Source organism: Cutaneotrichosporon cavernicola (assembly GCF_030864355.1).
Source record: "Cutaneotrichosporon cavernicola HIS019 DNA, chromosome: 3".
Lineage (NCBI taxonomy): Eukaryota > Fungi > Basidiomycota > Tremellomycetes > Trichosporonales > Trichosporonaceae > Cutaneotrichosporon > Cutaneotrichosporon cavernicola.
The window spans coordinates 2,585,520-2,611,438 of NC_083395.1; the positions used below are offsets into that span (position 1 = coordinate 2,585,520).

The following is a 25,919-nucleotide window of genomic DNA, read 5'->3' on the forward strand; positions in this document are numbered from 1 at the left end:
CGAGGAGATGTTGTGGACAATGTAGACGTAGAGCTGGAAATGAGTCTGTATGTAAATACTAAGGAGTATTGCTGTATGTACTTTGTTACCGGCTGACGGAAGAAGAAGCAGAGGAAGGAAGGAAGCCACAGCTGGTACACGGGCTGTATCCTGCAGTTCTGGTGGCCTGTACCTTGCAACGAAGCACGTGTCATGTTTCTCACGTGTCTATCCCGGGACCAAACACATCCGGTACCCGCGGAGGGAGACACCGCCCCTCTTGCTCTGACCCGTCTTGCATTCCGACGCGTCTCATCCCTCTTCTTCATCACTCTTCCTACCTCACTCCCATCCTCATGACAACCGAGACGCAAGAACAACGCGAGCGGAAGCGCGACATCGCCGCGCGCTGGTTCCAAACTGGCCTCACCGAGGGCGAAAGGCGCCTGAAAACCGCAGCAGGCCTCGGCTCAACGCCCAACATCGTCCCCGTCACCGCGCCGGTCCTCGACGCGCACCCCCGCCCCGTATTCGTTGGCTGGCATCCAGTCGGCGGCTTCGCTGGCAAATGGTTCGCAGAGCAGACGGGACTCGGTAAACTCATCACCGAAAAAACCAACAGCTATCCGGACCCAACGCAGCACTGGGGCGTGCTAGTCGGGGAATACGTACATCAGCTATGGATGGTGAGTGACAACGAGGCTGGACTGACGATAGGACGAGAATTTTGACGTCATCTATACGAATGCGCGTGTGGATCCGGACGAGTGGCAACTGTTCCCGGTTGGAGATACGCGGTTCAACGACGACGCGATCCGGCGAGCAGGTGGGTCAAAGGGAGGGAGGGACGCACTTACACTAGGCCAGGCCCTCATTGCTCATATTCGTGAGAAGCAGCCAGCGTACAACCTCATTACGAACAATTGCCAGACATACGCCCTCCGCCTCCTCGACGCCATCAGCGTGGGGGCGTCTCACTTCCCGACGACACTGAGCGTTTACCAGACCCTTATAGGACCGGGTAAGGTTGCGGACCTGTTCAAGCCTCTCGCGGATGGGGAGGGCGCTGTGGAAGGTGATTGCGTAAGCACCGCCACGGCGTGTATGCAACAACACACGAACCAGGTCGACACGCACGGACCTGCGTATGACCCAATGAATCCACCTCCAACAGACGGTGCGCCGCCCGCCCAGCCACAAGATGCGACCCGGGGACAAGCATCAGAGATGGCTGGTGAGCCCGAGGAGGGAGAGGGGAAAGAAGGGGAAGGGGAGGAGACTGACGGAGGAGAGAAGAAGAAGAAGGGAATGTGGGCGCGCGTGTTCCGCAAGAACAAGTGAGCCTACAAGTGTTGCAGTGTACAAGATACCCATACTCGACGTGTATATCCTCGCTTGTTTTGCTGCTCGGTTTGTATAATGCATTTGATTGATTTCATTTTGATTGAGGGGTGGATAATGTGCAGGGATTCTGCCGATCTGCCGATCCGATCTGATCGGCATCATGTGCGTCTGTGCGTCATCTCACCCTGGCATCAGAATCGCCACCAAACTTGAACTTGACACTCATCCATCTCCCATCTCTCAACCTCCCTCGTATCCTCAACGCATCATGTCAGCTCCGACTCTTGATGCCACAGCCTTCCCCCACCTCCTGGAAGCGGTTATTACGCAGGCGCCCCCCGCCTCTCTCCTTGCCCTCCGCGCAGCCTCTCGCACCTGCAAAGCGCGCGCCGACGCACGTCTGGCTGCCCACCTAGTCCTAGAAGATAGAGGCATGGGTGGTCGCTGGTTTGCGGCCTGGCACGCCTCCCTCAACCCGTCTCTCCTCATCGCCCCATCATCTCCAAGCGACATCCTAGCGGCAACATTCAACGCCTACTCGGTCTACACCCACGTGGGACGTATGCGCGTCCTTGGCGCTCCACCCAGTGATACGCACTACAACTGGAACCAATTCGCCCGGCCTCATGGCCCCTTCGTAAAGGGCGCACAAGCATTCTTACCCCTCGTACGGGTGCTCGATCTACGCGGTGATATTGGCGTGTTGGCGGACACGACGGCCTTCAACCACGAAATTCCGCTCACCCGCCTCCTCCCTGGCCCAAGTGGGGAGATGGAAGAACGACCGCCTCTCTCTCGCACTCTCGCCCTCTTTCCCAGTCCGGGTGATATGGAACCAAACCACATCGCGGACGTGTATCCCCGTTGTCGGCGGGTGGTGCTCAACGTCAGATGGCACAATGCGCCGGGGTTGGTGAGGGCGCGATTGCGCGACCTCGAGGGCGGAGACGAGGTCGTCATTTCCTTTTCCGGATGGCACGCCCCGCCCAACGCCGAGGTCAGGGGAGTGGTGGAAGGGAGACCTACCCTTCTCCACGGGCCAGAATCGTTTACTCCGGCGTACTTTGAGGGCGTCAGCGAACCGGAGGAGGAGGAAGAGACGCTACCATGGCACCGACTCGGGCCGCGCGAGAACGATAATCTCCGATGGCAGGAACTCGCGTTCCTCGTCGCACTAAGTCTGTCTTGCGGCGCCAAGGTCACCATTGTCGACCTGGACCGCGTCGATCCCGGATGGCTTGATCCCGACTTTGCCCCACCTGGCCTGAGCCCGACTGATGCCACACCACTCAACCCCACTCCCGCATCTCTCCTCAACCCCCCAGATCCTAATGATGACCACGAGGAACACGACGATACGACCTTCGTCGCGGACCATCCCGACGATCTCGTCGACGTGCCCGTTACCGCACATTCTAGGGCCACGCTGCACGACCTCAAAGCCACACTTCGGGGGTTGCGGATCGCGCGCCGCGAAATGCCGAGCTTCTGGCTTGTCAATGGTCTGCGGGTGTATGGCCTGTGCACCGTTGTCATGCCGCAGTCTACGCGGGGCGTGCGTTTCATCACCGCCGAGCAGTATGCCGCTGAGGCGGACCCGCTCGAGACGGACGCGAGCGCATATGCGCTGTAGCTGCTGAATGCATGGCAACATGCAACCCACGACTTACCTGCAGGCCACGCGGAAGGAGACGACTGTCTTAAAGCACGAAAAGGCGATGGCGATGTACCAGATGTGTGGATGCGCCGATGGAACGAGGTTGGGGATCATGGCTGATGATGGAATTGGTTGTTGAATGGTAGAAAACAGTGCAAGGAAAGTCGAGTCAAGGTACAGCGTCGAGTTACATGGCCCTGCGCCACCTACTCACTAATTCACACCTACAGTCGCTAACACATTCTTACCTCGCGAACCCCACCGCCTCCAACAACGTCTTCTCAGGTGCATCTCGAACTTCCACTGCGCATCCCTGAGGGCGTGCCAGTGAGGGAGAAGTGGTGGTTGAGCAGCGCGCCAGCATGCCCGAGCGAGCTCTCTCTGATCAGTTCGGTACACGCCATGGCGTGCATGGCGGATGACAAACGGCGACAGGCGAAGAGCTCCTGCCAGCTAGCCGCGACGGCATGTGTGCTACCCCGTAGCATGGTCGGAGCTTCCATCCTACTGGAATTCCAGAACGGAATAGGCACATGCCGTCCAGCGCACGCTCCGCTGGCGGAAACTGCATGCTGAACCCTAGCGGGCGGTGCACACGGCCAGGATCCGCACGACCACTCGCTCACGTCCTAACCTCCCTAACCCCCCTTGACGGAGTTACGAGCCACCTTCGGCGCAGGAGCACGTGGCGACCGTATCCCGTCCGACGCCCAGGCGTCGTCTTCCACGCTGTAGGACAACGCTAAACTCGAGCGCGTCTGCGCGCGGCGAGGAACGCGCGGCTGCCAGTCTCTACGTCTTTCGCTGTACTGGGGCTGCCGCTCAACCTCTATTCATTTCCTGTCCACACACACCATACACTGATCAACTGGAACAACAACACACCTAGACATATATCTGCATCCAGACTGTCTAAACTATTCCTTACTCTTAGCTGCACTGGCAGACCTGCCAGGCGAACCCACCGCAACTGCCGCTCGACGCGCCACACTCATGCTTGCAGTGGCTGATGTCAGTGTCAGTCCGCTGGGCTAACAACTCAACGGAGTACGTACTGGTCACAGTTGTCGTTCTTATCGATTCCAGCGCACACGTGGCCATATCCGCAATCGCGCTTGGCCTTGGCGATAGACGCAGCAGCCTCTGCCTCAGGAACCGGGTTGGCAAGGACCGACGAGACGGACGCGAGCAAAGCGAGGGTGAGAGAGGTGGCGAACTTCATTTCGATTTGATGAGAGAGCAAGCGGTTGGAGCAAGGTTGAGAGGAGCTTGATGAGGACGCAAGTAAGTGTCGATGAAGATACAGACGAGTTGGAGAGAGGTTTATATATCCGAGAACAGCTGGATGGTAACCAGGAGCGTAACGAGGGCATACTGTGTCGCTATCAACGCGTTGTTCAAGGTTGGTCGTCATGGTCAATAGGTTGATGGGGACATGCTTCGCAGAAGTGAATCCGAAGTAACAACTGTCAAGAAATCGCGCTGCCAGATGGTAGAAAGTCACGGGATTTCCCAATGTTACGAGTTGGCCACGAGCACAACATGGCATTACAGTTTACATAAGAGGCACTAGTCTATAACTCTGTAGCTTCTAAGCGTTTCAGCTTCCCATTTTCTCAGGCCTCTTTTGAGAACGTGAGAACTGCATCCGTTAGTTGATCAATCTGACAGTTCGGTACTGGTCATAGACATTGAGGAGCTGGATGAACTCGCTGCAAGGTTCCGGGGGAACGAAGCTTGCTTGGGGCAGTCTCTGCCAATGGTTCGACCCCATGGGGCCGGCGTCTCTCGCGGACACCCCATCTCCGGTCGCACGGACGCACATGGCGCCTGTGCCGCAGTCAGCTATCCCGTCGAACGCGAACATTAAGCACAGCACACCGCAGGGGCCTGGCACGAGCGCGCGCGCAACGGCACCGCACACAGCTCCCCTCGAGCATTGGAGTTGGAGGGGCATCCGAGCAGGCTTCGGTGGGACGCGGGGTTGGCGGAGCAGCAGCGGACGACAGAGGAGAACGGCAGCATCCCATGCCCCGAACGCAGTACGGTATCATGACGCGAAGAGCACCGCACAGGACGAGCCACGCTTCCCCAAGACGCACCATCGCGATAATATGCACGTGGTGCAGGACCATTCTCTGGACCACTCTACGATCTCCATCATCTGGAATACCGGCCGAGGACGACAGTATATTCGAGGGAGACGACTTCAACGCGTGCGTGAATGTGATTCAAGGGGGTGGAGAGAGCCGGAGCCACAAGGCAGACACGGTGACCGGCCCGGAGGTCCAGCCGGACGGAACGGCCCAGGCACAGTACTGTACTGTATCTCCCCGATGGATGGTCAGTTAAACCTCGATGTCGACGCGTGTGCAGTTCTGGCTCGGGATATAGCCTAGCTTGCAGTCCCACGAAACGGGAGGCAGCCGCGCAGTATGTCGACCACTAGCCGCGAGAAAACGCCATAGGTGGCGGTACCTCGTAGTGAATTGAGACTCTTCAGCGCAACGACAATTGGTATATTGACATGCCGGCTTTGGAGAGCGCCAGCAGCGAAGTGGGCAAGGATGCTGCGGTCGGCTTTGCGGCGCATCTGGCTGCGTTTCGGGGTTGGTGGCTCGGCAATCTTAAGCAGGCGAAGGTGGAGGCGTGCCGTCGGCAGTTGTTATGGGAATGCAGTACCTCGTAGTCGAGCGACATGATAGAGTTTGGGGTGGGTTCAAGTCGAGTTTATCAAGGGATACGCAACGCGTTGTGTCAAGTGCGAGCCAACAGCTGTGGAGGCTGAGGTTGCGATAGGAAAGGAATGGTTGATTCGTTGTTAGAATGCGTACAGAAAGACTTGGGGACATACTCTGCCCAAATCTCAAAGGAAGTGGGTTTGCCCCGATTCCGAACGCCGCAACCTTTGAAAGGACTAATGGAGACAGGCACTGGAAAACTCACAGATGGATGTAGTGCAGTCTTGTGCACCACTGAGAGTGTACTCCCAACTTCATGCAAGTGGGTTAATTTCACTACTTTCAGCCGTATGTAGTTTTGAGATTGCCCAGATTGCTGTCTCGGGGTTGATATACCGAACCAGTTGGACCGTATTCAGCGAAATCTACCATTTGACGTCCTGCATGTGCTGGAATGGGGTGTATTCTTTGCATGTACAGGTTGAGAAGCCCATATGTAAGCTTAGCCGCTTAGCTAACAGAATATACCATTGAATGAAGATGGCCCTCACAGTAACTTGGTGAGAAATGGCTCTTGAGAGCCAAAGTGGCTTCCAGGATGGCATTTCGCTATCTGTCCGAGAGTCATTGTAGGTACATGTAAGCTGTGAGACGGGCGGGTACGAGTCATGGTAGGCTGAGTCCCTGTGTAGATTGCGGGGCGACTGAAAGCCGGAGCGGGGCCAAAGAAAGACGGTTCACGACCCACGGAGGGGGTGCGGACGACTTTAGGTGGGTTGTCAGCGGTGTGTAAAGGGATGAGGAATGGACCGCTCTACAGGAAGGTTTGATTCCCGGAATGCGCCACGGAACCCACGTAATGCAACCTCAATCCATTTGATCGCTCTCATCTTGCATTTTGGAGATGAGATCCTGGTCGAAAGGCTATTATGCGAGATGGTTATGATGCAGCAATGCGCTCGTTCACCGTTTGGCTACGGTGGACAAGATACTCGTCACGACAACGGAAAGGCGTCCCGGTGGAGCACGTGCGGTCCCTCAACGTGGCAGTGGAGATCATGTCACCATGGTGTCCGTGTCAGTGGAGATCATGGCGCCATGATGTCCGTGACAGTGTCGGTGTTGTGAGGCTGGATCACGAACGGGTGCCTGGCTTACGGCATCTTTGCTCTAACATGGTCGTCAACTCCACTTCTACTTCTGACACTTTCACATTCATATCTTCTGATACTTTCACATCCATATCTGCTGCACTTTTTGAGCAGACACACTCATCCCAGCGTTCGCTGCGTAATGTCTCGCGATTCGGGTATGTACTCGTCCCACTTCCTCGCATGATGAACCACAACTCCTAGCATATAGCGACACTCATGAGCGCAACATTATATCTGAACCGTCTTTCCGTTTACCTCTTTCCGTTTACCTGGGCGTAGCTGACGGCAGACTTGGTGGATGAGGCGTGATCCAGGTGAGTGCCTCGTTCTAGGTGGGATGGATCCTATGCTTCTAGAGGGATGTCCCGGCGTCTGGAAACCCGCTGCGCTTGCTACGCGTTGAGTTGTGTCTCTAACGTGGACATATAGGCGTTTGGGCATCCGCACACCTGCCACACTCAGCGAGACCAGGGATCGACGTCGGATCTGCACGCGTGGCGCCGCCACACTGTCATGCCTTCGCGGTTGAGAGTCGGGCAGGGACAGCCGTACCGATTAGGATGGCTCTCTGACTCATTAGGCCCATCCTAATGACAGAACTCTGTTACAAAGTGGACTCCCACGGGAACAGGGACGGAAGTACAATGGTACCAGAGGGAGTGGGGCAGGGTTCATCTGCTTGCACTTGGGTCCGATTCATGCACACTACACCAGTCATAATTCGCTCCCGCTACGCCTGCCAGGGCGGCGTCGGTCCATTCTCACCAGTAAAGCCCCACGTCTGAGCCGCTCCCCCGTCGTAACAATCCCAGATCTGGGTCAGCTCGTTCTCAACTCAACCCACCTGGACGGGATTATGCATCCCCAGCCGCCCATTCTCATTATCGAGGCAGAAGTCTGGGTTCAGCTCCTTCCACGAGTCACGTACTGGTATTGTCATAGCTTAAACGCAATCCGCCGGCGGGATGCCACATGATCTCGCCCCATTGTCCGCGGTCTCTCGGGCAGTCACGGAGGTACACGCGGGCGCCGTTCCGCTTGGCGGACGGGGCTGCGCACAAGTTGGTTCCCTTGAGCTGGAGGATGGAACTCGAGCCGAAAAAGTTCCACTCTTGCCGGAACGTGCCAGTGCAGCCCTCTACGCCGAGCTGGGTCCCGCTGCGGGGAGTGACGGCGAGGGCGTGGATACACCAGGCCGTGTTGTTGGTTGGGTGGACGCGGCGGGCTGCCGCGAAAGAGAGGGAGACGAGGAGGAGGGCGAGGTGGATGAGGTGGAGCATGGTGGGTGGATGGAGGTGGGCAAGGCGGCGTGAACAGTACTTGTACTTGTCTGGGACTCGGGAGCGAACCAAACATCTCGCTCGGCTGCCTGCGCCCGACGTGCATGTGACTCTCCTAGCTGGTCCACTTGACATACGGCCACATGAGGAATGCCGTCACGTCCATTAAGGTTGGTGACGCGTCTGTGGGTCAGACAAGTTGGTGCCTCGCATTTCAAACAATGGGTGTGGGTGGGGGTGTGGGGCCAGGTGGTGGTGGCGGGCGTCGGGGTCCGGCCCCAAGAACTGGGTTAGTGTTCAATCAGTATTGCGGGTAGGGTGTGTTTCATTGCGGTTCTGATGCCAGATTGGACCGTGGTTCATCTATAACATCAGGTGACCTGGATCACAGCTGCATGCTTGATCCACAAGACATCCGGCTCAATCTCACTCAGCAGATGTCAAGACAATGGGTTTCGTAAGGTACCCCTGGCGTGCCGTCTGTTCTGCTCGTACCGTCGGTGGGAAAAATCCTCAACGCCATGCGCTTGGTGACGCCACTGAGAAGCAGGCTGTCAGTGCTGTGCGGGAATTCACGCGGCTTCGACCGTGGAGCTGGTCAAGTCAGGCAGCTCGAGATCCTGAAGGATCAGGAGCCCCCTTTCAGATAAGAGCCGGTGAGCGGCGGCGTCCGTTCCAGCGCCAATCTGCCAGCGCTGCCAGATAGCGGTGGTGATGGCTCGAGCGCCGCTTATCAGGGCTGTCACCGCACAAGTGTGCTCTTCCATGGGTACAGACCCAGATGTGCTCCAGAGGCACTCGGCAGTGCTCCGGAGGCACCCGTCACCACTTAGGAGTTTAACGCCGCGAGCCGCGAGGCCGACTGGAGAAACAGCAACCAGTTGCATCGATCCGTCAAGTCTTCAGACCACCCTACACCCTCTACAACCCATCTCTGCCTCCCGTTTTAGGAGTTGTCCGCAGCTGAATGGCGTCCTAACCGCGCCGACGCGGTACGAGTTGAAAATGCTCTTGAAACCCGCCAGTGTCGGACATCTGGACAAACGTGCCGAACACAACGAGGAACGCGTTGAGCGCCACAAGAAACCAGTACCCGACTCCCTGGGGAGTCTTGCCAGGCTTCCAGTTGTCGTGCAGTCACGACTTTTATAGCACAGTTTTCAGGAGAAGGCTTACAGGTTCCGAAGAGTGCGCCGAGGAGGACAACACGCCCACCGCGACGGTGATAATCGCAGCCATGATACTGATGAATCCGACGCAGGAAACGAGGGAAATGCAGCTAAGCGTCTGGACCGAGGCGACGGAAAAAGACACGACGGCGGCGAGCGCAGCCCATACGACGGTTCACGTCGCTTGCGAGGTGAAGGCATTAAATGCGATGGAGATGGGGATGAGACCAGCACCAACAATGGCAATCATGAAACGTACATGGACGAGGCGACTTGGCGGCCCACCTTGCCGGCCAAGACGAAACCAACGTCGCCGAGCGAGTACACATCCGGATGGTTACTTGAACAGGCCGACCGTGTCGCTCCAAGTTGTGAGGAGGCCAATACAACAGCAGTTGCGGGGTCTGGCGACCACGCATTTCTCTGGGTGCCACTCTCGGTCTGGCGACCACGCATGCCTCTGGGTGCCACTCTCCGCTCCGAGAATCTGAGTTAGAGCTGTATACGCACAACGCTCATCACGAGTCCTGGTGTCCCGGGGGGCCGAGCATGCTCTCTCCTGTGGCCCCCTGTCAGATCTCGTTTCCTGGGCCCTATCGCGGAGAGAGAGGTGAGAGAAAGGGCACGTGAGTACTGAAGCATGGCAGAGGCAACACGCTAGCAGAGGAGCATGCCAGCAGTGCAACACGCTAGCAGAGGAGCATGCCAGCAGTGCAACACGCTAGCAGAGGAGCATGCGGCAGAGGCAACACGCTAGCAGAGGAGCAGGAGCATGCAGCAGAGGCAACACGCTAGCAGAGAGCATGCCAGGAGTGCAACACGCTAGCAGAGGAGCATGCCGGCAGAGGCAACACGCTAGAGGAGCATGCCGGCACATGACTGGAACGGCGCTGATGTGATTCGGACGAGACCCTTCGTGGGGTGCCGCCGACCACGGCAGTCTGGGACGAATGACCACAGGACAGCGTTATCAGTTGCGCGGTCATGAGGAAGGATCGGGGCCTGGGCGAGATAGATAAGTTGTGGCGTGTACCAGACTTTGGGACCTGGAGGGATGCATGTTTCGGTTTGTACCGCTAAGCCCGCCTCGTTGAATATGGTCATGTGACATGGGACAGAAGCGCCGTCAGTACGCACCAACTCCAGGCGATTTTGCCGAGAGTGGTCCGACTTATCCCTCTACTCCGCCGATCCATGCGTAAGAACAGGTCACCAGCTCTGCGCACATAAGTAGACGTCGTCGTATCGGCCGCGACTTGGCCTCGTACCCAACCTGGAGAGGCCCAAAACGCCCCCTGAGGTAACAATAAGCTGTGCTGAAAGCTTGGACACGTCCCTGTACCAACTGTGATTCTGTTTGGCTGGACTAACACGACGCGAGGACAGTAAATACAGAAGAACTGCATATCAGTGTCCGGTATGGCTAACAATGCTTAGAAGAGGGCGAGGACGGCGCCGGCGACGAGAGCGAAGAGCGAAGGCACGGTCTTGCCAGTCCCCGAGGTGTTGGTGGAAGCGGGGGCCGAAGGGCTACCGCTCGCGGCCGACTTGGACGCGCTCTGGCTCTGCGAGCCCGAGGCGGCTGCCGAGCCCGACGACGCGGCACCGGACGACGCGGCGGCGGACGACGAGGCGCTCGAGCTGGCGACGGAGAGGGTGGCGGGGTCGACCGACGTAGTCTGCGCAACGGAGACCGAGGCAACACCGTTCTCAACGGTGAAGTAGTTGGCGGCGACGAGGTCGAGGCCGGCGGCGGTGGCGTAGTCGCCGACCTTGAAAGGGATGACGTCCTCGATGGTGGCGGAGAAGCCCTCGGGAGCCGTGAACTGGGCAGGCTGACGGTACATGAGCAGGACGTAGCGGTGGGCGCCCGAGCCGGCGGCAGGGCCGGGACCAGCGTAGGAACGGATGTCTGTGGCCGCAGTGTAGTCGGGCGTCGAGGTACCGTTGCCGCTGAGGGTCACGCCGTTGGTGAGCCAGTGGAGGTTCTGGCTGTCGGCCCAGCCAACGATGTTGGCGTCGACCAGGAGGAGCGAGTAGTTGCCCTATTGGTCAGCGGGAAGTTGGGATTAGGATAGGAGGGGGGAGGGGACTTACAGAGGCATCAAAGGCATCACCGGCGTCAACTGTAAGCTCAGGACGCGTGCCCGCAGTGTCCTGGGTCACGGGCTGGCCGATAGCGACCTTGGAAGAACCGAAAGACGCGTCAAGGACAGCCTCGGGAGCGAACGAGGGGAAGACGGACCCGAGGCCGGCATCTGAAGTTAGCCCGAGGGGAAAGGAAGGAGGGGTGAGGAGAAGGGGTTGCGTGCCAAGGCTGGAGAACGCACTCTCAAAGTTGGCAGCGACATAGGCGAGGTCGGTGGTAGTCGCGGCCGAGGCGGCAGTAGCGAGGAGGAAGAGAGGGAACATGATGTCAACGAGTGTGTGTCGGCCGACGTGTGAGAGTGAGATGAAGAGAAGTGGTTATGAAGTATCAAGAAGGGTGGACACGGTGTCAACTTGGGTTGGGGTTGGGATTCAAGAGGCTTCAGGGAGAAACGCGTGGGTGCGCCTCTTCACGTCCCTTGGCGTCAGGAATGGGGGTAGCACAGCTCTCAAGCGCGCGTAAGATCCGGATACTGGACGTGATACATGCAGGTAAGGTAAACAACACTGGATTGTTGAATTGGAGAATGGAATCCGTTTCGAGAGCTGTATTGTTAAAGTTGAGTCAACAGTCGGCAGCGGTGCGATCGATGGAGCAAACAGTTTGGATCAGCCACATCTCGCACGGACATTGTACCGGCGCCCAAGTTAACGAGTAAGCGACGCAGATGCACCATGTATGTGTGCGTCAGTAAAGCAGTGGGGATGTGCGACACAGCAGAAGCACGCATCAACAGCGCACAGCTCATACTTTTACCTGTGCTTGGTGCACTTGGTAGCGGTGCCAAGCCCAATTTCGCGACGCCAAGGACGCCCGGTGGAGGTTGTCAAAAAGGTGTGGACAGCAAAAGATAGTTTGAATCACGCTCTCTGTCGGAGAATTGAACTCCGGTCTCCCGCGGTCAGTCTTAATGACAAGCGAGCATACTAGCCACTATACGAACAGAGATTGCTGATTGGTGAATTTTATGGTTACCTATAATCCCAACTCTGGGCCCAAAACGCGCGTTCCCGAACGAATGTTTCATGACACACACGAGCCCCAGTTCTGCACAACCAAAGGTCCCGCACGCTCGGGTCGACAAGCGACGCCTCTCATTCCACGATCACTAGATCCCATAAACTCCAAACAATACTCCTACACTTCTCCCCCCTCCCTCCGTCTCCTGCGCCACATAACAACGCCCGGCACACTTAGCACAGCAGTAGACAAGCAGAACTGGAGCGCATTCCACAGGCCCGCCCACTTATACGTCCCATTACCCACCGTGATGAGCTCACCGGAAATAACAGGCCCGACAAGCATGGTGACCGACAGCACAGTCCACAGCAATCCCAAACGCATACCGATCTCGTGGGCTGGCGAGATGGTCGCCGTCACGGCCGGGATGAGAGTCACGTGTCCGCCTGAGACGCAGCCGTAGATGGCTAATCCGGCGACGGTGGCGGGTGTGTTTAGGGGGACGATGAAGAAGCCGAAGAGGGTTATTGCGGAGAGGGCGGCGAAGAGGACGAAGATTAGCCAGGTGCCGAAACGGTCGGCTAGGGGCCCGCTGGCCATGCGGCCGACAAAGTTTCCCGCTTGGAGGATGGCTACGGCGTAGCCTACGACTGTGGGAGAGGCGTGGTTCGCACGCGCGTAAAGCGATGCGTTGAAGTAGGGCGAGAAGACGCTGGTGTTAGATTGGGTGGGTGGGGGTTAGAAGAAACTCACGCAAGAGAGGTGAGCGACTGTCCAACGATGAGGAAGCAATACCGGAAATCCTTCCACGGTTTAGCCAACGCGCGAACCGGCACTGGCGGCCGATTCGGCAACCGTTTCTTCATAAACAAACACCCCGGAAGCATAAGTACAAAATGGATCCCCGCGAGGATGAGGATAGCGTCGCGCCATACTACTATTAGCCCCAACTCTCATCCCAGCCCAAAGCGTACCAAAGCGGTCAGTCAAGTTCTTGATGAGGATCGGGTATATGACGCCGCCGGCCCCCGCGCCGGACATGATGACTGCCACGGCTGTTCCTCGGCGACGGAGGAACCAGTGCGCGGCGATGCCTGTTGCTGGCGAATACACGATGGCGGCCGATACGCCAAACGCAGCGTGGGAGAGTAGGAACTGGTAGTATGTCCTCGAGACTGGGTTAGAGGACGAGTGCGGGAGAACGTACATGCCACTGCTACCAGGGAGCCGAATTGGCCAAGCGTGGAGAGCATGACTAGTGGATGGGCGGAGTAGGCGTCGAAGAGGGCTCCAGAGATGACCGCGCCGCCGAAGGTGAGCGTGATTTGGATACTTGCTAGCCATCTGTTGTCAGCGGGGGGTGGGGGGGGGGGGGGGGGGGGATGAGGCTGTTGTTGTTAGGCCGTTGTTGTTGTTGGGGAAGACGAAGGAAGACGCAAGCAGACACTCACGCAACTTTGGCAGTAGAATACCCCTTCAACTGATGTGCGAGATAATACGCCTGAAACTGCCCTGCTCCCGTAACGAGACCCAGCACACAGAAAATAGAAAATGCCGAGCCGATAACCACGAGCCATGCGCGCATCCCTCCATCCGGTGGTGGCCCGATATGTCCTGCCGTGGCATGCTCTTTCCCTCCTTCTTCCGGTTGCTCTTTCCCCCCTTCTTCCGGCTCCTCTCTCCCCTCGAAAGGTTCTTGCTCTTTCCCCTCGGATGTGGCTTGGGATTCAGAGACCTCCTCCGCCAACTCGACGGCCAGGGCAGAGTCCTCACTCGTCCGTAGGCGCGGCGAGATGGAGCGGATGTACGCCAAGTCTGCTGCCGGGTCGCTGTCGCGTCTTGATCGTGAGCGAGGTCGTGGTTGTGTCATGTTGTGTGGGGATCGTGAGTGTAGTCGCGTGGTGGGAGGGATTGAGGATGGCAGGGTTAAGCGTTAAGAGAAGAGTCGGAAGACAAGTAACGATGCCTCGGCGATCGGAAAAGATATGCCATGCCCGGGGTATCCGTTCCTGCTCCGCTGCTCCGCTGCCCTACTGCCCCGCTTTTGGCTGCTGATAACTCGGCCGCCCTGAAATTACTCGGCCAGAAATCTCTTCCGTCACCGGGCCGATCGGATGTATATTTAGCAGAGGATGTCTGTGTCAGTTGAGCCATGTGAGTCGACGATAGGTGCTTGGTCGGTGCGTTGGGAGATGGAGAATCCGATGGCGGCGGACATGGGCGGCTGGGTTGGAGGCCTACTGATATGCGGATCGTACGCCGAAGTGGAGGTTTGTCCACGAGCGATCCACGACTTATCAGCATGTGGCGAGATACGCGAGGCTCAAGTCGGCACCAGCCAGTGTTTCATCATTGCAATCCAAGAGGTCAAGGCGGTCTTGTTTAACGAGTTTGTCAATATACTACCAGTCCGTGGACATATGGTCATAGCCGATGTAAAAGTATACAAAGCGCACAGCGCTACAATCGAACAAAATATCCACAATGCGACTCCTCCATGCTCGTCCTCATGCTACCCCCTCCACTCCATGTGCGCTCCCTCCACCACAAACCCCTAGCTCGTCGCCGGCTGCCCCAGCCCAATGCCATACGGCCGTCGCTCCTTTAATTCGCGACCTTCCGCAGCAGCCGCGGCAGCCCGGATACCGACGCCCTGCCCTCGCTTCTGGACTTGGCGGAAGAGGGTCATGAAGTGGTCGAGGGTCGGCTCGTCGTCGTCGGCCTCGTCCTTCGACGCCATCGGCGCGGTGACAGAGCGGCCGTTCCCAGGACGCAGGTTACCGGTCGAAGGCATTCTCGGCAGGCCCTTGTCCATCCGTGGCGATTCAGGACGCGTAAGCGAGCGCGAGAGCTGGGGCTTGCTGGGCGTCGAGACGGAGCGGCTGGGCTTGAACGGCTCGTGCTGCGCAGGCGTGTGGATCTGCTGGCTCGGCGGAGTGGCGTCAGGCGTGTACAACTCTGGAACACCAGGCGAAGGTGCCAGGATGGCTGGTAGACGAGGCGGTGTCTGAGGCAATGGGGTTGGTTTAGGAGTAACGTTGTCGCTTGGGACGCTGGCCCGCGCCGAGCCCTGAGCGGTCTCGCTCTCAGCCACTGCGCCGAGCCGCTGTCCACGCGCCACGTCCTCCTCACCCAGCACACTGATACTGGTCGGGCGCGGGAGTGCGCCGAAGGTACTTGTCCCGGGCAAGCTTCCGAACGTCTGCGTGCTCGGCAAGCGGGTCGGCGTCCCGAGGAGCTGCGCGTCATGGCCAGACATAGGGCGATCCATGAACGCGCTTGTCGGACGGGCCGCGTCCACGCTAACCCGCACCTCCGACCATGGACGATCGACGAGCTGTTCGGTCGACGCCCCCCAAGTTGAGGTCGAGGCACGGTGCGGAAAGCCGACAAGGTCAGTCGAGATGGGCTGGGCGTCTGATACCTCAGACGCGTCGTCGGCGATCTCCTCGCTCTCGCCGGCGCCAGCGGTCTTGGGGTCGACAGTGAGCTCCTCCTTGCCGTGATCGACAGCGGCCTCCTCACCATCCTTAGCTGCCGCCTCGTCCTTCGTGTCCTCAGCCTGGACGCCGCCCTCCTGCTTGTCGTTCCCTGCTTCTTCCTTAGCCTTCTCCTCCTGGTAGGTGTAGCTGCTTTCCCACACGCCCTGAATCTTGGCCGGTCCACCCATTATCGGCGGCAGTTCGGGAACACGAGATGCAACAGGTGCAGGTGGGGGGGCCAGCTCTGGCAACTGTGGTTCAGGCGCCGGCTGTACTGGCGAAAACTCAGACTTAGGCTCGGGCTTGGACTCAGAGAGTTGCTCGTCTGCCGCGCTTTCGAACACAGCCTGGATCTTGGCCGGGCCGCCCATGATAGGGGGAAGCTCTGGCGCGCGAGATCCGACTGCGGGCTCAGGCTGGGCGACAGGCTGGGTGTGCGGCTCCTTGGCTGTCGGCTCCGCGCTTTTTGTTGCCTCCTTCACCGCGTCCGCGGGCGCTGATGAGGACACGGCACTCACAATGGTGGCCTGCGCAATCCGTCCAGCCATGGGTCGGTTGAGGACGTCGGGCAGGGGCACCATCTCGACATTGGTCGGTGGGAGGTTGCGATAACTGCTCGACTGTGCAGTAGGCGCGGCCGGAGAGTCAGCAGAGCTGGACGACGCTGTGCGAATGCTAGCACTCTTTGGCGGCTCGAACGTGGCCGAAGTCACACTCCTACGTGAGCCCTTCGACGGTTGAGGGAGCTCAGCACCGAGCAACGTCTTCCCCGTCGGCGAGAGAACGGGGCTATCGACCTCGGGCATTCCAGAGCTCGCCGCTCGTGGGTCCAGAGCCACGTGCTGGCTCGTGGCGGGTTGGGCGAGACCGGGGAAAGGTAACGGCTTGTCGAGCGCCGGAAGACTGTTGCGCTTGTTGACCGTAGGGCTAGCGAACGAGGAAGGTGGGACACGCGAGCTGGGCTGCGCAGTCGCCGGCTGGGTGAGGCTGGATCCGAGATCAAGAGTGCCAATCGCGTCCAAGCGGTCCAGGGCGTCAAGGGCCGTGAAACGGCCAGCGCCGAGGTCCGGCGGGCTGTCAGGCAGCTCGCCGCCTCGAATGTCGTCCAGCTGGACGGCTCCGAGCGGCTCTGTCCGCGGCAACTTTGCTGGTGGGTTGGTCTTGGTAGGGACGACCGGGACGGGAGGGACAGGGGGGACGGGTGTCGCGGGCGTCCCCGTGGGGGTGGCGTCGCCGGCCCATGCGCTCGGCGGCGCCTTACGCGGGACGAGGCTCTTACGCTTGCGCGGGGCGGGGTCAAGCTTCGCCGGGGGAGTGGACGCTGCGCCGTTCGGAAGAGGGGGCACGGGGGGCGCGGTGTCTCTATCGAAACGCAGGGGGGGAACGGAGAAGGAGCTGGCGCGCTTCCGAGCCTTATCCTTATCCTTGTCCTTGTCCTTGTCCTTGGCCAGGCCGATGGTCTGGAAGAATGACTTGCGGCGGCCTACGTGTTAGAAAGGTGGGAGGTAGAGATGGGAGGGAAGGTGAGAACGCACGGATCTTCGGGGCCTCGCTTGGTGTGCTTGCCGTGCTCGGGCTCGACGGTTGCGGGTAGACAGAGCTCGATGAGCGTTGCTGCGTCGCAAAGTGGGAATGTCTTGGGCTTGGGAGCGGAGGTGGTATCGAGGGAGGGGGCGTGTCTGCTGCCAGCGTGTTACGCCGCCGCTTGAGCCACTTGAACGCCATGGCGGCTTGAGATCAAGACCTGGGTGGAGGTGGAGGTGGAAGTGGAGGGAGCGATGAAAGGAGTGACTACTAGTTGGAGGGAGTGAGTGGTAAGTTGTTTATGACATGTGTAGTGGATAGAGTATAGAAGAGGGATAAAGATGAAGAGAGGATGAGAAGAGTTGTAAAAGGAGAGTGAAGTGCGTGTGAGAGAGAGAGTGAGATGGGGGTGACAGGTACAGGCAAGAGGGAGGGGAAGGTGGATGTCACGCCAGTTGGAACGTAAGCCTTGAGGGTAGTGACCCTACTAAACAGCTTTGGATGATAAACTACTCCCTTTAACAGGTTCAGAGACTTATCAGAAACGATAATTGAGAGCAGCGAGATGGAATGGATGCTTCATGTTGCGTGTTGAATGTTACTTTGTGCTTCGTGGTGATTGTAAAAGAGCTCCAAGCGGAGTGCACGCGTCGCGTCGCGATCTCATCTCCATCCCGATCACCGCTTCCTCTTTGTCTCAGTTTACCTCCACTCACCCCTCTTGCCGACAAACACGTAGGTTGCCAGGTTCCTGGTGCCAGTTAGGTCCCCTACCAGTTGCTAGTTGTCAGTTGCAAGACAGCTGGGCGGTCGTTAGAGGATGTTTACGAGGATGTGTACGAGGTTGTTTACGAGGTTGTTTACGTGGGATGCGTACGCCCAAAGGGTTGATTCCAGGTCGCGGGTGCAACTCTGGAACATGGACACGACGTGTCTTACGACATCCAGCACGCATCTCCCAAACCGCCGAGCTCCGCTCCAGCATCTCTCCGCCAGGTCCACACAACACAAACATCAAACCCCAATGCATGTCCCAGACTGTTGGTGCAGGCACTCGGAGTTTGGCAAGTTTGACGATCAGGAGAGTGGAGCGATGCAAGGTCAACTGTCCATGGCTCAGACTGCCGACACGTAGACAAAGGCACTCCTATGTTGTCTGATCGGCCGCGTTCGAGCTTGGACACGTCTGGGACCTATTCCTGGCTACCCAACGCCAACGCCAATGCCATCCACGCTCTTTCGCCCACGCCATATCCTCATCGATACTACACTACTACAATGACCGACGAGTGTCAGAGAGTCCAGAGACGAGAAAGCTGTCTGTAAAAATAAACCGTATAGTGGGTGCGTGCATGCGTTTGGAGCGGCCGACCAATGTCACGCTGGGCCAGCGCGCGGATTAAGCCAGCCCCCGAGGAGGAGGCTGGCAAGTGGAATTAGAGAGGGCTGGGATGTGGATGGATGGATGGATGGGGGCAACAACTACATCGCCGACATGGCGGCCGCCAAGCCGAGGAGCGCACCGGCGCCAATGCCAAGGGCGCTCGGTGTCATCATCTTTGCCGCAGCCACTATGGCGCCGTTGGAGGCTGCCGAGCCGCCGGCGCCGTTCGCCTCGCCATTGGGGTTGGGGTTAAAGGACGGTACGGCAAATGGCGTCGTCGCTGTGCTGCCCGGTTCCTCACCGGCCGCCTTAATGGAGAAACCAAACGACTGGCCAAGCTTGGCTGGAGGGTTAGCGCTCGTTTCTGGAGATCTCCCACGACCGACCACGGCGTAGCAGAGGGCCGACGGTCAAGGAGGCATAAAGATGCTGTGCTACCAAGGCTTTCAGACACAGGTCGGAGCTGGACGCGGGTCAAGACAGGGCAAGGCACGTCATGTTGGTTGCGACCCAGCCATCCTGCCCATCCATCCAGCCAGCGTTCTATCCGCCAGCTCCCCCAGTCCTGGTCGCCGACCATGTATGTGGACTCACTGGTCGTACCAGCCTCGACGAGCCAGACTACATAGCCTGAGCCGACGGGGATGTCGTTGATTGTGACCTTGACGTTCTGGACACCACCGGGAACTGGAGTCAGTACTGGGTGGCAACTAACAGGCGATAAGAAATGTTGCCGGAGGGGGCTGTGCTGTTTTTAATCTGCAGCGAACCGGCAGCAGTTCCAGGATGACAAGTTGTCGGCGATGGATGTGACGCAATCTTGTACACACGCAACAATGTCACTCACTATCCTTGTACACGACCTTCTGGGCAAACTGAGCGTTGGCAGTGTTGACGAGAATGATGTCGGCTGGGTCGGGGACGGGACTCCAAGCCGCAACATTTGCGATACCATTGACCCCTGTGCAAATGTCAGCGAGTGGTCATGAGTGTGAGTCGAAGAGATGACAGTTGGGTCCGAGCGAGCGAGCAGTCTCCGGTGTTGTAGATCGGCTGGTTGAGGGACAAGACAGTGATCAGGTCATCCAGTAACCCAAAGCCCAGTAATCCTGGATTCCAATGATTGGCATCCAATGGTGATGCGCAGTGTAACACACATAGCGAACGGACGCTTCAATTTGATATGATGCCGGATAACGAGCATCCGGCGACGCTTGTGCACTCGTCCCAGTAAGAAGCACTCACAGTATCCGTCTCTTCTACGGTCAGGCATGTAAAAGTAGGTTGTGTTCCAGTTCGGGTCGCCCGGACGGCCAGCAGTGCCGTTGGTGCCCGCCGTTCCGTTTGTTGTAACGCCACCAGATGGGACGACTCCGGAATCTGCAGGAGTAGTGCCGGTGGGCGTGGGGCCTGGCGAGGGTGACATGCCCATGCCTGAGCCGTCTGTCGTGACGCTAGTCCCAGTGTCCCCACCCGTGTCGCCGTCGGTTGTACCAGTGTCGGTATCGGTGCCGTCGGTGGCTGCTGGATCCTGGGCAGCGACACCGAGTGCGAGGAGGAGGAGTGCGAGGGCGCAAGTGCGGCGGAGGCCGAACATGGTGGAGAGTGATGAAGGGAAGGGAATTACCTGGTCGAGCGTTTGAATCGACCGATTGTGATGTGGGGGTTGGACAGACAAGTGGGATTTGACAACGGGAGACGACTGCAAGTGAGGATGGATAAGAATAGAGAGAAAGGCAGGAGACAATGAGATTGAGATGGAAAGGAGGGAAGCCAAGAGAGAGAGAGAGAGAGTCAAGGCACTTGATGAGGGAAGGGGCGAGCCAAACGGAGTCCGATATACGGCTTCCTTGGCACCGCAGTCTGTCCCACTTGTAAAGGACCTAAGACTAGGATATTGACCAACGTTTGTTATGCAGAGGTCAATTCACCCTCATGTCTCGGTCTTGTATACCGTTGGTTCTCTTCATGGTCACTGTATCACTACATACTACGAATGCTGTATGGTGGCCCTGTAATGACCCCAAACTAGACTCGACCAAGTGTTAGGGGTTGCACGTCCCAAACTGTGCATGATGTATTCATCCAGGTATACAGGGCTTTCATATCCGGGCAATGACCAGCAGATGACCAGCACCCCACGATGGATGATCAGGGAGCAGGGAGAGAGGGAGGGGAAAGGTGGAGCTGGGTCGTATTCGATAGGGATGGAATATAACCCCCGATAGGACTGACTCTTGATCAATTAACAACTATCACATCCCATGCAACATTTCAAACAGGGTGAAAAGGCTATTCTCAATCATCACCATTCTACAAGACCGATACCAAAGCATGCGGTCCAAGCTCACATCTGAGATCAATGTAAGACTTTATGATTCTCATCTTCACTTGTTGTACTCGGATCAACAGATTCATCAAAATTCACAGAAGGCGATGAGGTTTCCAAGAGAGGGGAAACTGGTTCTTCCAGGGACCCGAGCTTCAATCGTAATCGACGTAGCGTTTGGATGGGGGTTGGAGTGAGATGACGTTTGTGCGTTTGTGAGTTTGTTGTTTTGGTTGCTTACATAAAGCTGAGAGTTGAGAGCTTCGAGCTTCGGCTTGAGCAACCTGGTTGGGCCGACGGCCGGTGGGGGGAGGAAGGAGTGCCAAGGAACAGTTGAGGAACCAGGAACTGGTCCCTTGACCTTGGCCAAGACTTTTGGCCTGATTTGTTTCTCCCTCCTCCAGGATCCCTTTGCTCCCGGCTTTCTCGCCGAAACGGATCTGATCCTTCAGCCTGGCTTCAACGATGGCAGCGTTTAACGTTGAGCCGCAACCGCCGAATGCAAGACCGATCTGTCCCACGCGATCCGACGCGTACCCAAACATCGACGCGGGTAGCGGGAAGACGTAGTCCCTGTTGGCCAATAGAGGCATGCAAGGTCGTGTGATGCAATGCAAGACCCTCAGGAACAGTGAGAGATACAGCGTAGAAACAAGCTGGTTCTCAAGAGAGCGTTATTTTTGGGAGAATTAACCAACCAGAGAACATCACAACAAAAAAGGGCGTGTAGCTCAGTTGGTAGAGCGTGTCATTAGCATGAGATCATTACATATGTCTCTAATCTTGACAAGGTCTTTGGTTCGATTCCTAACCCGTCCATTATTTTTACTTTTGCCTCAGCTGCTGAGACTTGTTACGGCTTCTCGGCATTCACCACCGGGTCGGTGTTCCCCGGCACTGCCGGTGACCCACGGGGTTCTCCACACCCCCCCTTGTGCTACATGCTATATATCTCATGCCTTGCCACATAATCCCATCACCTTCCTCACTCATCCCACCCGTTGCAAAAGAGACATGACCTCAGACGGCGTCTTCCGCATCGCCGCGTTCAGCGGATACGCTGGCGACCGCGCCGATGCGCTCAAAAACCAAGCCGCCAACTCGGGCTGCGACGTCCTCTTCGGCGACTACCTTGCCGAGATGGTGAGTGACACAGACCTGACCGTGAGAACAGGTCGGGTTCTCTCTCGTCTACGCCACCTGGACTGCCTGGCTGACAGCAGAACCTCGCAACCCGTGCGCTGGAGATGCGCAAATTCCCCGACCTAGGCTACGAGCGTCCGTTCCTCCACCACCTCAAGCTAGCCGCCCCAATCATCGCCAAGAAGCGCCCCAAGATCATCACGAACGCCGGCGCGCTCAACCCCCGAGGACTGGCTGAGGAGGTATTTGCGCTCCTGGATAAGGAAGGGATTGACGACCTCCAAGTCGCCTATGTCGAGGGCGACGACCTCATGCCCAGCCTCGATGAGCTGTCATCGTTAGGGGAATCTTTCCCACACTTGGAGGATGCACGTCCACTCAGCAGCTGGCGCCTTAAGCCCGCATCAGCCAATGCGTATGTCGGCGCCCGCGGTATCGTGGCCGCACTCAAGGCCGGCGCGGATATCGTCATCTCGGGGAGATGTACCGACGCGTCACCCGTTATTGCCGGCGCGGCATGGTTCCATAACTGGGGATGGGACCAGTATGACCAGCTCGCTGGGGCGTTACTTGCGGGACACTGCATTGAGTGTGGCGCTTATATTACGGGCGGCAACTCGAGTGGATTCCGTGCCATCAAGGATCAGTACTTCAACTTCTCGATGGGCATTGCGGAGATCAACAAGGACGGCACATTTGTCGTAACAAAGCGTAAGTGCTGCAACGGGGACTCCATCTTGCCTTCCCCTCCGCCTTTCCCCATCACTTCCTCCCTCCCCCTCCCTGTCACTCCATCCCGTCCCCCCCACTGGCTTTGCGCTCGCTCGCTAACCCCAGAACCCGGAATGAACGGCGTCGTGACCGACGTCACAGTCCGTTCGCAAATCCTCTACGAGATCCAAGGCAACGTCTACCTTAACCCCGACGTGCAGGCCCTCATCGACGACATCCGCGTATCTGACCTCGGCCGTGACAGAGTCCGGGTGGACGGTGTACGCGGCGTGGCGCCTCCTGAAACGACCAAGGTCGGGATCTGCGGCGTAGCAGGCTATCAAGCCGAGTGCTGGGTCGCGGCCACCGGCCTGGACATCCAGGAGAAGTTCGACGTCCTCCGTCGGCAGATACACGAGAACCTAGGCGACAAGATGAAGGAATTCGACGTGTTCGACATGACACAATACGGCGTGCCGATGGAGAATGCGCGTACGGAAGCGCAAGGGACAGCCATGCTCCGCGTCATGGCTCAGGCTAAGGATATCGAGGCGTTCGGACCTGCTCGCCACCTTCTTCCGCTCGTTAATCCGGATGGGCTGGGACACTTCCCTGGTTTCCAGTGGCAGATGGACAGCCGGACCTGCGTGCCTGTTCCATTCATGGAATACTGGCCTGCCCGGGTTCACGTCAAACATCTCCCTCTCACAGTCCGGTTCGTGGGGAGTATCAAGAAGATTCCCGTTCCGCCCGTCTCGCCCGAGGAGACGAAACCGGTCGTCAAGCAGAGCGACTACGACTCTCCCTCCTTCAATGCGGCCAAGTGGGGCCCGACAACTCGGGGTCCATTGGGGTGGGTCGTGCATGCCCGTTCTGGCGATAAGGGCGGGAATGCAAACGTCGGCTTCTTCGTCCGCCACAAGGACGAGTTCGAGTGGCTTCGCACCCTTCTGAGCCGCGAGAAGATGGTGGATCTGCTCGCGGACGAGTATAAGGGTCACCGGATTGAGCGCGTCGAGTTCCCTGGCATGCTGGCTGTGCACTTTGTCATCCATGATTATTTGGGGCGCGGAGTCAGCTCGACTGTGCGCATGGACAGCCTGGCTAAGAGCGTGGCCGAGTTCCTGCGGGCGCGGCATGTCGATGTGCTAAACAAGTTCTTGGTCAAGAGCAAGATCTAGGGGGATGTAGGGTTGTATCGGTTGCCAATGCAAGTAGAAGATCAGAAGGAGAAGTCTCACCGCCATTCCAGTCGTTAAGTCGCGGACAATCCGGCGATGAGTCCCCGTCTACTGAACACTCGGTGACCAGTACGACATGACCCTCCACCTTGTGTGCGTCGCTCTCGCCCTAATGCGCACGATCAACCACGCCGCAATCAAACCCGCCTAACATGTCCCCATAGTGGAAGACTCCCACTACCAGGATGCTCCCACACCCCCTCCCACAACCCCCACACCCCCTCCCATCGCCACGACGTGCACGACACACACCAACGCCATCTGCGCGTCCAGCCGCGACGGTACGTTCCCCCAAGCTGATATAGGCTCCCACACATTCATCATGCCCTTCTGGCCGCACCGCACGTGTACTTGATTCAGATAGCAACTGAATTGCCCCACCGTTACTTCGGCGGGGGGGGTTTACATGTGAGGATATTCCTAAGGCGTAGTTAGTAGTTAGGGAAGAGTCATGAATTGGTGGACGTGATGGGGTGAAACTGTGTTCCTCAAGCCCAAGAGTGCTGGGATGAAACTGTGTTCCTCAAGCCCAAGAGTGCTGAGATGAAGCTGTGTTCCTCAAGCCCAAGAGTGCTGAGATGAAGCTGTGTTCCTCAAGACCAAAAGTACTGGGATGTTCTGCTTTTCGCTGGTATGCACTGAGGGCGATACTGATGCTCGCCACCTGCAAGGGATGGTACCTCGTGATGGGACATTAGAAGCGCCAGATCATCTGAGGGCGAGAGGTTCTGGGGGTAAGGGTACATGGAGCCTTCTTGTTGTGGTAACGGGCACGTGACGGACCCAACAACTGAACTCGCCTGGTGCGAAGTAGAGTACAGTAGGTGTATAAGCTGAGGATCACCAGCCGAACCATATCGACACCACTGACAAGAACCACCAAGCAAGATGTGCACCACCGTAGGCCCCCCCGCAGTCCCAGTAAGTCTTTATACCACTACAAGGCCACTACCTCCACCTCTACCCCGTCATGCTACGTCTAATGCGACATGTCAACTTGTGCGAGACGTGGTGCGCGCCTGCGTTTACCACGCCAACAGTTTCTCTGGACCTAGCTCCGAGCGTGTACGATCCCGTACCGGCACGAGACTCGGCCGGCACTATGCTGGTAGGAAATTCCGTCTGGGAAACAATGGAATTTATAGTTTAGTTTATTTACGTCTCCTAAGAAGGCTTTTCATGTATTTCATCCTAATATTATGTATTTTATCTCGATAGCCTCCCCGTCACTCTAAACGGCACGAAACATGGTTGATTCCCAAGACACACATTGCACTGTCGCCAACAATTCGCCGACACAGTGCGTGTAACCCCCGCGGTAGGGATCGAATATGTGTCACGTAGCGGAGAAACGGAGGATGGAGAGGATTATCGCGTCTATCCGCAGCTGCAAAGCTCAATACTTGGGCAGCTTGAAGCGCGAACGCGAGCGTTTATCGCCAGCGCCATACTTGGCAGTTCGTAGTGCCAATGGTGTGGTGAGATTGGGGATGATTCGATTGTGGCGACGCACCTGCGCTCACGATTGGAATCTTGTCATTTTTCCACCCCCTTGACTGGAGATCCAACCCATATAATCCATACTTGGGCTCGTATCGTTCAAAGCATCAGTTTCAATTCAATCCACTTTCACCACTAAAACTCCGCGCCTTCGTCTGACTTTCCTCACCTGCGACCAGCTCGTACAAAACCTCCCCGAAATACATCACTCCTCCATCTCCGGCACACCAGG

At 57.7% G+C, this 25,919-nt stretch overlaps 9 protein-coding genes across 9 annotated transcripts; 3 read left to right on the forward strand and 6 right to left on the reverse strand.

The window, feature by feature from the left end:
• Positions 1-335: 335 nt before the first annotated feature.
• On the forward strand, positions 336-1,320 carry CcaverHIS019_0309710 (uncharacterized protein; the record flags this gene model as incomplete). Its single annotated transcript, XM_060599476.1, has 4 exons — positions 336-665; positions 697-805; positions 842-1,213; positions 1,271-1,320. The coding sequence occupies 4 exons, from the start codon at positions 336-338 to the stop codon at positions 1,318-1,320; spliced, it is 861 nt and encodes a 286-aa protein (XP_060456166.1).
• A 271-nt stretch (positions 1,321-1,591) lies between these two features.
• Positions 1,592-2,956, forward strand: CcaverHIS019_0309720 (uncharacterized protein; the record flags this gene model as incomplete). Its single annotated transcript, XM_060599477.1, has 1 exon — positions 1,592-2,956. One exon carries the CDS (start codon positions 1,592-1,594, stop codon positions 2,954-2,956), a length of 1,365 nt encoding a protein of 454 aa, XP_060456167.1.
• A 954-nt stretch (positions 2,957-3,910) lies between these two features.
• Positions 3,911-4,202, reverse strand: CcaverHIS019_0309730 (uncharacterized protein; the record flags this gene model as incomplete). The annotated part of the gene is made up of 2 exons (XM_060599479.1): positions 3,911-3,986; positions 4,036-4,202. The coding sequence occupies 2 exons, from the start codon at positions 4,200-4,202 to the stop codon at positions 3,911-3,913; spliced, it is 243 nt and encodes an 80-aa protein (XP_060456168.1).
• A 3,343-nt stretch (positions 4,203-7,545) lies between these two features.
• CcaverHIS019_0309740 (uncharacterized protein) lies at positions 7,546-8,095 on the reverse strand (the record flags this gene model as incomplete). The annotated part of the gene is made up of 3 exons (XM_060599480.1): positions 7,546-7,629; positions 7,660-7,712; positions 7,744-8,095. 3 exons carry the CDS (start codon positions 8,093-8,095, stop codon positions 7,546-7,548), a joined length of 489 nt encoding a protein of 162 aa, XP_060456169.1.
• A 2,602-nt stretch (positions 8,096-10,697) lies between these two features.
• On the reverse strand, positions 10,698-11,676 carry CcaverHIS019_0309750 (uncharacterized protein; the record flags this gene model as incomplete). The annotated part of the gene is made up of 3 exons (XM_060599481.1): positions 10,698-11,309; positions 11,362-11,522; positions 11,595-11,676. The coding sequence occupies 3 exons, from the start codon at positions 11,674-11,676 to the stop codon at positions 10,698-10,700; spliced, it is 855 nt and encodes a 284-aa protein (XP_060456170.1).
• An 874-nt stretch (positions 11,677-12,550) lies between these two features.
• CcaverHIS019_0309760 (uncharacterized protein) lies at positions 12,551-14,243 on the reverse strand (the record flags this gene model as incomplete). The annotated part of the gene is made up of 5 exons (XM_060599482.1): positions 12,551-13,085; positions 13,127-13,307; positions 13,348-13,548; positions 13,581-13,717; positions 13,825-14,243. The coding sequence occupies 5 exons, from the start codon at positions 14,241-14,243 to the stop codon at positions 12,551-12,553; spliced, it is 1,473 nt and encodes a 490-aa protein (XP_060456171.1).
• A 684-nt stretch (positions 14,244-14,927) lies between these two features.
• CcaverHIS019_0309770 (uncharacterized protein) lies at positions 14,928-17,580 on the reverse strand (the record flags this gene model as incomplete). Its single annotated transcript, XM_060599483.1, has 3 exons — positions 14,928-16,298; positions 16,374-17,338; positions 17,391-17,580. The coding sequence occupies 3 exons, from the start codon at positions 17,578-17,580 to the stop codon at positions 14,928-14,930; spliced, it is 2,526 nt and encodes an 841-aa protein (XP_060456172.1).
• Positions 17,581-18,861: 1,281 nt separating this feature from the next.
• Positions 18,862-20,360, reverse strand: CcaverHIS019_0309780 (uncharacterized protein; the record flags this gene model as incomplete). Its single annotated transcript, XM_060599484.1, has 4 exons — positions 18,862-19,106; positions 19,358-19,450; positions 19,611-19,724; positions 20,009-20,360. 4 exons carry the CDS (start codon positions 20,358-20,360, stop codon positions 18,862-18,864), a joined length of 804 nt encoding a protein of 267 aa, XP_060456173.1.
• Positions 20,361-22,106: 1,746 nt separating this feature from the next.
• CcaverHIS019_0309790 (uncharacterized protein) lies at positions 22,107-24,127 on the forward strand (the record flags this gene model as incomplete). Its single annotated transcript, XM_060599485.1, has 3 exons — positions 22,107-22,235; positions 22,316-22,946; positions 23,073-24,127. 3 exons carry the CDS (start codon positions 22,107-22,109, stop codon positions 24,125-24,127), a joined length of 1,815 nt encoding a protein of 604 aa, XP_060456174.1.
• Between the last annotated feature and the right edge of the window lie 1,792 nt (positions 24,128-25,919).